Source organism: Prosopis cineraria, unplaced genomic scaffold (assembly GCF_029017545.1).
Source record: "Prosopis cineraria cultivar Desert tree isolate PC_DT_omini unplaced genomic scaffold, ASM2901754v1 PC12, whole genome shotgun sequence".
Classification (NCBI taxonomy): Eukaryota; Viridiplantae; Streptophyta; class Magnoliopsida; order Fabales; family Fabaceae; genus Prosopis; species Prosopis cineraria.
In genome coordinates this window covers 3277105-3286439 of record NW_026555343.1, presented here as the reverse complement: position 1 = coordinate 3286439, position 9335 = coordinate 3277105, and the positions used below count along the sequence as shown (strand labels likewise).

At 37.3% G+C, this 9335-nt stretch overlaps 2 protein-coding genes across 2 annotated transcripts; one reads left to right on the top strand and one right to left on the bottom strand.

The window, feature by feature from the left end:
* The first annotated feature begins 443 nt into the window (after nt 1-443).
* Nucleotides 444-3393, top strand: LOC129288760 (pentatricopeptide repeat-containing protein At5g16420, mitochondrial-like). Its single transcript, XM_054925489.1, has one exon. It carries the CDS (start codon nt 491-493, stop codon nt 2099-2101), a length of 1611 nt encoding a protein of 536 aa, XP_054781464.1. The 5' UTR covers nt 444-490; the 3' UTR covers nt 2102-3393.
* A 2261-nt stretch (nt 3394-5654) lies between these two features.
* Nucleotides 5655-9126, bottom strand: LOC129288667 (pentatricopeptide repeat-containing protein At3g54980, mitochondrial-like). The gene has a single exon (XM_054925370.1). The coding sequence runs from the start codon at nt 8919-8921 to the stop codon at nt 6363-6365; it is 2559 nt and encodes an 852-aa protein (XP_054781345.1). The 5' UTR covers nt 8922-9126; the 3' UTR covers nt 5655-6362.
* Nucleotides 9127-9335: the final 209 nt, after the last annotated feature.

The window sequence follows — 9335 nt, the reverse complement described above, 5'->3', positions numbered from 1 at the left end:
GATAATTTAATTAGAATCAACTTTAGTTATATAAATTACTATATAATTTAATTTTTAAATATCAAATATCAATTTTTTGAAGATGCAATGTTCAAATTTTATTAAGAAAAAAAAAGAGAAAAAAAGAGAGTCTGGTTTTATTTTTATTAAATTATATGGCTTTTTTGTAATTTTTGCTTGAGCCTGTCTTTGTAATTTTCGTCAATATTTTGGAAATAATCGATTTTTGGCCTGAAAATGGATTCTCCAAAAAAGTGGGTGTTTGGATAATTTTTTGAAGAATCAATTTTTTGAGCCAAAAATCGATTATATTTGCCATCCAAACACAATGTAACATGTAAATTCACAGGAGTCCCCACAAAAATTCATTTACGGACACCTTCCTAAATAATAAAATCTGAATACCCAAATGCTTGGAGCTACACTCTGCTCGGTGCCACCGTCTTCAACCTCTCTGGTCTATTTGCTTGGATACTCATCTTTCTTCGCCATGAATGTCTATTACAGCTTCTCTCTCCGTCGCCTTCGTAGACTGCATTCTCCACCACCTTATATCACCGCAGCCACTTCCTTCTCCACGGCCGCCGCCGCCGGCTACTTTGATTCCACTCTTATCAAATCCTACACCGTGACACCGCCAATCAAACCCTGGCCTCAGCGCCTCTACCCCAAGCGTCTCGTTTCAATGATCACCCGTCAACAAAAGCTCGACCTTGCCTTCCAAATTTTCGACTACGCGGGCAAATATCATCCTGGGTTTTCCCACAACTATGATACATATCACGCCATCATTCAGAGACTCTCCCGGGCACGTGAATTCGATCAAGTCGAAGAACTTCTCTCTCAGTTGCAGCGCTCTGGAATAAAATGCGGCGAGCAATTGTTCATAAATTTGACTCGGAGTTATGGGCTTGCGGGTAAGCCCAAACTGGCCGTTAGAACCTTCTTGCAGATAGAAGCATTCGGGATTAATCGATCGGTGAGATCGCTGAACACTTTGCTTAATGCTTTGGTCCAGAATAAACGATACGATTGGGTTCACTTGATGTTTAGAAACTGTAAAACGAAGTTTGGTGTTATACCTAATGTCTTTACCTGTAACATTTTGATTAAAGCTCTTTGCAAGAAAAATGACGTTGAGCGTGCGATTAAGGTTATGGATGAGATGCCAGTAATGGGTATGATTCCAAATGTGGTGACTTATACTACAATTTTAGGTGGGTATGTTTCTAGAGGTGATATGAATGGTGCTAAGAGGGTTTTTGGTGAAATTTTTGATAGAGGGTGGTTACCTGATGCTACTACTTACACAATTTTGATAGATGGATTTTGTAAGCAAGGGCGTTTGATCGATGCAATTAAGGTAATGGATGATATGGAAGAGAATGGGGTTGAACCCAATGATGTCACTTATGGGGTTATGATTGAGGCTTACTGCAAGGGCAAGAAATCCGGGGAAGCTTTTAACTTGCTTGATGATATGCTTGACAAAAAATATATACCAAGTTCATCATTGTGTTGTAAGGTCATAGATTTGTTGTGCCAGGAAGGAAATGTTGAAAAAGCTGTTGAGCTGTGGAGGAGGCTTTTGAAGAAGAATTGTACTCCTGACAATGCTGTATCTAGTACTCTGATACACTGGCTTTGTAAAAAAGGAAATATATGGGAAGCAAAGAAAATGTTTGATGAATTGGAGAGAGGTTCTATTCCCAGTCTCTTGACTTATAACATGCTAATTGCTGGAATGTGTGAGACAGGGGAACTTTGTGAGGCTGCTAGGTTATGGGATGACATGGTGGAAAAGGGGTGTGTTCCTAATGCTTTTACATATAACATGCTGATTAAAGGATTTTGTAAAGTTGATAATGCAAAGGGGGGTATCAAAATTCTGGAGGAGATGTTAGAAAAAGGCTGTTCACCTAACAAAACAACTTACTCAATGTTGATTGAAGGGCTTTCTGTTTCAGGAATGGAGGATGAAATAAAAAGGGTAGTTGCAATGGCTTCATCCTTCGGAATTGATAGTGATACGCAGGATCTTTTCTTAAGTAAGGTCAATGAAGCTAGACGTGATAAAAATTTAGCTGCAAAAGTCTCATAAACTGCAGAGTAAAATGTGTCAATGTTGTGAAATGCAGACTGCATGAACTTGTAATTGGTGGAAGATGACATGTAACAGTCAAGGTGTTTCGTATAATGTGGTGGTATTCTCAGAGCTTGTGTCTGCTATATATGTGACAAAATACAGTCCAGTTTTAACTTGAGAGCTTTAAGAAGTTGCAGAAAAATTGTTGTTGCAGGGTTTGATCTTTGAGTGATCTAATTACAGCAGCATACCATTTAGCAACATGTCACAGCTTAATCTGCTAAGTTGAAGCTCTGTTTGTTCTACATTGTACCTGGGACATTTATTTGCCAATTCAAGTATCTTGTCCTACAGCTTAGGGCGGGCTGTAAATAACTATCCTGGGTGTCTCCGTTGCTGAAACAGACCTTGAGAACCAATATTTGCAGGTTTCTCTTGTTCTCTGCTGATGGCAGTGCGTGAATTCTATCAGCAAAGACATACGGTGAACTTCTAGTATTGCTTTAACTTGTTGCTACGCTAGGATGGCATGGACAGGTTACTCAATCAATTGTTCAAGAATTGTTGAAGGGTGCTTGTGGCACTATCAGTAGTCCATGTTGTGGAGGTCAGATGAAGCTGTAGTAAATAATGCACTCAAAGTTGTATGGAGAAAACACGACTCAGACTATGGATGGTTTTCTCTGAATTTGGATACTCACAAACCCTTTTTGAACTCGGAAATTCAGTTAAATTGAAATTTATTTGGTCAAATCATGCCATGAAACCCTGTTGACCCAATTTAGGTATAAGCAGTTCTTGTCTATTTATTGTTCTCCATGGACGTGATACTTGATGATAAATATTCAGCATTTCTGCTTCTGTTGAATGACAACGCTAATGGGACCGATGCCTGAGTGTCATCTGGTGCTACATGTGGCAAAACTTTTTGCAACTAGTGTGAAAGTTATATTTCCTCCATCTGTTGGAAGAAAAGAATGCTTACCCGTTGCCTTGATCATAAAATGGAGAAAGTAAAGTGTGATGAAATTCTTGGGGTGTATGTTGAATACACCCCACCATTAGCTTTATGGAAAAGAATAATGCAGGGAATGTTTCTTCAGCATCATGGCAGGTCTGGCTCTCAAAACCAAGGTTCTAAGAGAAGGAATGTGGAGAGAACAGGGTGCTGTATTGTCGGTGCCAGGAGCGCTAAACATTCACCAGTTAAATATTTGATCAAGTTAACCTTGAATTGGTGTAATTTTAATCTATTAGTTGAACATATTGTCACTTTTCTGTAAATTAGTCTTGCAGCATTCACCAAATCTGTTCTTAGATTTTTTTTTTTTTTGTGTGAATAAAGTATAACATAGATTTTCCCATCAATAAAAGTGATCCAATATGAATTTTTTGACGATGAATACCGAATATCTATACTTATCAAGCCTAGTTAGAAATTTGCAAGCTTATCGTTAGTTAATGTTAATTTGCAAAAAACAACCGGGTGAGTTCATTGTTCATTTGATGGAGCTACTATCCTTCGGAAGCTTTAAAGGAGGGTTGATGTACAATTTAAAACTTAAATTATAAGTTCAATGTTGACTTGAATTTTAAACAAACAACAACAACAACAACAAGCCTTTATCTCACTAGGTGGGGTCGGCTACATGGATTGCAAGACGCCATTGTGCTCTATCATTTATCAAACTTTTAGAAATATTATTAATTAAGAGATCACGTTCAACAACTTCTAAGAGTGTTCTCTTAGGCCTTCCTCTACCTCTCTTAATCGGACTCAAAGTTATATGTTCCACTCTTCTCACTGGTGCCTCCCTTGGTCTTCTTTGTACATGCCCAAACCATCTCAACTGATTTTCTACCATTTTTTCCTCAATAGGTGCCACCCTCACTTTTTCGCGTATGTGCTCATTTTAAATTTTATCTTTACGTGTATGTCCGCACATCCATCGTAACATTCTCATCTCTGCTACTTCAACTTTATGCTCTTGCTGTCCCGTTAGAGCCCAGCATTCACTACTATATAACATTGCCGGTCTGATAGCAGTGCGATAAAACTTTCCTTTAAGTTTATTAGGCACCTTACGGTCACAAATAACTCCTTTAGCTTTTCTCCAATTAAACCACCCAGCTTGAATTCTATGTGAAATATCTCCACTGATTTCGCCATCATTTTGATTAATGGCTCCCAAATATCTAAACTTTTCCACTTGAGGTATAATTTGATCTCTCAATTTCACTTCCAAATTATTTTCGAATAGTCCTTTACTAAATTTACAATATAAATATTCCGTCTTACTTTTACTCAGACGAAAACCTTTCGACTCCAATGTCCTCCTCCATAATTCAAGTTTGCAATTAACCTCTTCTCTTGTTTCTGCTATAAGAACTATATTTTATTATTTAATATATTTTAAACTCTAAACAATTATTTGGTACAATTTCGCCCTTATTAAATTAAACGTTCGTTACTTTTTTAAAAAATGAGGTCTAATGTGTAATTTTTTTTAAAGAATGTAGTAGAGAGAGGGAGAGTGATTGTAGAGTTGGAAATATAGGCCAACTCAAACTATACTAGTTAAGTTGGATTCAATCCATTTTTGTATGAATTGAAAAAAGTCTCAACCCAACTCAACCTTTAAAGATTGGTCAGTTAAATAAGTTAATTTATCAACCCATTTATTTTAAAAAAAATACACCTAAATGATGAGTTTTAATTTGATATTTCTTTATAATTCATATGATTTTTTTAACCCATTAAGGTTAACTTATATTGTTCACTAGCTGTATGATCCAAATTAGAAAAACCTCACTTTCATCTAAGTAAATTTTTTCCAACCAACTCAGCTTTTATGACTAGCTATTCAAAGCTAACTCATATAACCCAATTCGTATTCCCAACACATGAAATTAAATATATATCCTTTAAACTATAATATACAGCATTTTTAAAGAACTTTACCTAATTCAAAATATAAGGCATGAAATAATTTTTGTGTTTATTTTTTTAACTATGTCCTCACTTTATTTATTACTCTTTTTTAAAAAAAAAAATCATACATTGAAATTTTTATTATTATTATCAAGACTTTTATATATGGTATTTAATAAGAGTATAAATGAAAAGATGTGAATATTTTTAAAAATTTAAAGTTTTAAATAATATTATTTGTAAATATAAATTAATTAACTATAATTTATATTGTGATCGAAACAGAGTATATGTATATATAAAGTTAAAGGAAAACAACTAACCTTTGCATGGAGAAGTTTTTTAGCACCCCCATCTTGTAGTCATGAAAGATTATCTCTTATCTGGAGATCCAAGCGGCCCCTTAATAAGTATTATGAGAATATATTATTTTACAATTTTGTAATCGCGCTCAAAACTCCCTGATTTGTCTAGGCAGGGTTGTTGCAGAACATTAAGCTCATAAGCTTCGAAACACGACATAAGCCGGTAAATTTTGCCATGCTATCTCTTCCGAACATGATTTTCACTTCATTTTTAGGGTTAAAAAAAAAATCAAGGTTCAAAATCCTTCAAATCAAGTTAGGTATGGCCAAAATGAAAACTGCTGTACTTCTATATTTCAAGAATAACAATGCTGCATACTGCAAGCAATCTTGCGTGCAGTCCCGGGACACAGTAATATAAATCTCTATGATACATTCATGTCAACATCATATGGGTTGGGGGGAAAGTGTTCACTGTGAAATAAACGCTTATGTCTAATTCTTTTAATGTGAATCCATGTCCTGAACCTTTCCATCGTTAAGTATCTGCAGTCCTGTATTCTCCATTGTGCAGGTTGATGGAAACTGTTGGGCCAACTATACCAAACAAAAAGCTAACTAGAGATTGGTAAATACAATGACCTCATGAGCTAAGTATCAAAATTTTATACTGAGACTCAAATCTCGTACCTTGCAACTGAATCCTAACATTCCTCCACGCTGCTTAACACTAGCTTCCTAGCCCTCAGCTAACACAATATCAATGTCATTACTCATTCACTTGTGCTACATGGCTGCACCTGGGACATAATGGAAGGTTGTGATACCAATTGATAGGAACTTTTGGACTCTAAGAGAATCAAACCCCAAAAACGAGCTTGTAAGGTTGATAAGCACAAAGTCTACAAATCCTACGTCCAAATCTCATGCTTCCAATGGGAGACTCGAGTCCCTCGCTTTGCACTTGGGTCCCAATAGAGGATGAAACTTATGATCACCAAAACTACGAATATTGGCCCAGTTGATGGTTCTTCAAGACTTACACCCCACATTGAAGATATGATCCTTTTAACTTTCCACATACAAGAATATCATAGGTAGAGTCATCAGGAATAAGACCCCTATCAAGCATCTCATCATGCAGTCTAAAAGCCTCTTGCAAATTCCCCTTCCTAAAATGTCCAGCAATTAAAGTGTTATAAACAAGTACTGTAGGAGCTATATTATTTCCATCCATTTCTTTTAACATCTTGCAAGCATCCTCTAGCTGCCCTTCATTACACAGTCCATTTATCAAAACAGTATACAATATGATATCAGGCAGAATGCCCTGGGAACGCATCTCTGAGTAAATATCTAAAGCAAAACTCAATTTACCCACTTTAAGAAATCCATCAATCAGGGTAGTGTATGTCAGCAAATCACATGTAATATTCTCACTTATCATTTTCTTCTGCATTTCAATTGCTGCATCCATATTTTTCAAATTTCTGAAGCCACTAATCATGCTGTTATAAACAATTTTGTTCGGACGCAAACCAGCCTCCAGAAGTTCAGAGAAGTATTTGCTTGCATTTTCCATATCTTGCCTTTTGCAGAAACCATCAATGAGAGCACTGTATGCAATAATATCCAATTTCAACCCTTTGTTTTTCATCTCATTATGCATTTTCAAAGCGAGGTCAATGTTACTGTATTTGCAATATCCATCAATTAAACTGGTATAAGTGACAGAAGTGGGAGAAATTCCATTTTCACACATCTCCTTGTAGGTTGACATTGCTGAATCTATGTCACCTTTCTTGACATATCCACCTATGATGCTGTTATAAGTGATTGAAGTAGGAATAAAGCCCATCTCAACGAACTTGTTCAGCATATCCCTCATCTCAGACATTCGGCCAACTTTGCACATGCCATTTATAATGGTATTGAATGTGAAGTCTGCAGGTGCAATATTTGCAGCCTCCATCTGGCCAAACACACCTAACGCATGTTTAAAGTCACCTATTTCGAAGAAACCATCAATCAAGATAGTGTTAGTAATGGCATTTGGTTTTAAACCCATTTTAAGAATCTCATTCATCAAATTAAGTGCGCCATCCATGCAACCCTTTCTACAGTAACCAAGCATCATGATGTTGTAGGAAACTAGTGTTGGTACAATACCCTTGTTCATCATCTTATCCCATAAGTTACTAGCCTCGTCAACCTTACCCTTTTTACAAAGCCAGGATAAGAAGATATTATAAGTAATTACGTTAGCAATGCCATTATCAACAGCCTCATCAAACAATTTATATGCATCTTCTACCAAATTCACTTTCAAGAATCCCCGTGAGAGGTCACTAATAATATAGGCAGTGGGCTGGATGCCCATGAGTTTCATTTGGCAGTAAAGTTCATATGCCTTTTCCATAGTCCCAATCTTTGAGCACCATCCAATCAAGACAGAGAAAGTAACCTTGTTCGGAGTGAGGCCAGCCTCAATAATCTCATCAAACAAGTGTAATGCACTAGCCACATCCCCTTTCACACAAAACCCTTTCATCAAACTCGTGGCAACAACTATGTTCATTGGTATACCACTGTTCACCATCTCTTCCTTTAGTATCAATGCCCATGCAAGATTTCTCTTCTTCACACAAGCACAAATCACAGATGTGTATGTACCCACAGATGGCGTCCATCCCAGATCTTTCATCACCTTTAATAGCTTCAGTGCCAAATCTAGGCAGGGCCTCTGACAAGCGGCCTTAATAACTATGCTATATGCTGCTGCATCAAGTTCCACTCCTCTATCCAATGCCTGTTCATAATACTTCTCTGCCTCCTCAGGCTTCCCTTTTTTCAAACATGCACGCATTAATACATGCAATGTATAGCGATCACCATAGATTTCTCTTTTAACCATTTCATCGTGTAGGTCATGTATTTCATCAATCATATCTCTTCTAAGCATTGCCGTCAGAAGGATATTTATATGTGGAACCCAAGGATAAACATCATGCTCAAACATTGTTTTCAAACAATCAACAGCACTTCTTATTTTATTAGCTCTAACACAGCTATTCAACAAATAACTATAAACGCAAGGATCTGATCTCAGATCGTACCTTTTCTCCAATTCAGCCAGGCGTTCCATAAGCACCATTGGGGAACCGCACAAATTTTTCAAAAGATAATTATTGAGCAAAATCCTAGCAGCTTTACGAGTCTGAGAGTTGAGTGTTAGAATATGAAGCAACAAACAGAAAACATCAATACAATCTACATAACCACTCTGTTCTTTAAAGAACTTCAACGCCAGTTGAGGCTCAGTCAGGTATCTTAGAAGGGTGTCCATGGCATGATTTTTCGATATAACTGGACTGCCTTCAGTGCAGTTAGTGGACTCGGTAACCTCAGGTTCCATACAACATGAACTTCCATCTGAATGGGTTGTTGATGAAACATTCTCAAGAAAAAGGGACGACAACCGGAATTTTTCAGAAAAGTGGTTGCTTAAATCAGCCTCAGATAATTGTTTTGAGGACAGGAAATTGCAGAGTCTGTGTCGATGGAATAAAGAGAAATTGATGGAAGATACCGATCTCATTGCACAGAAGATTCACAAAGCATGAATATGAAGGAAATTTAAGTTCAAAACTTTGACCTCATAGCTTGAGGTATCTGAACCTTCACACTCTGAAGATGAGGCTCTGGCGCGAGGAGGAAGGCAGGAGAACGGTCTGCTAGGGTAACGTTTTCAAAGGAAGAAGCCGCTTTCAGGGTCGCCGGCGGCGCTGCCGATGGGAGAACCTCTGGTCGTCGTGCGCCAGGAGATGAACAAACGAACCAGCTGATACGGAGAACATCGCAGGGTTTTACAGAAAAGAGTGACGTGGCATATTGTTATTCAACAGATTGATCGAATGGTCACAATCATCCCTCACTCCAGAAAACTGTCTGACCATGTTCACGACTTCACGTCAGCGGAATTTGAAAAACTGTTTCAAAAATCGTCCCATGA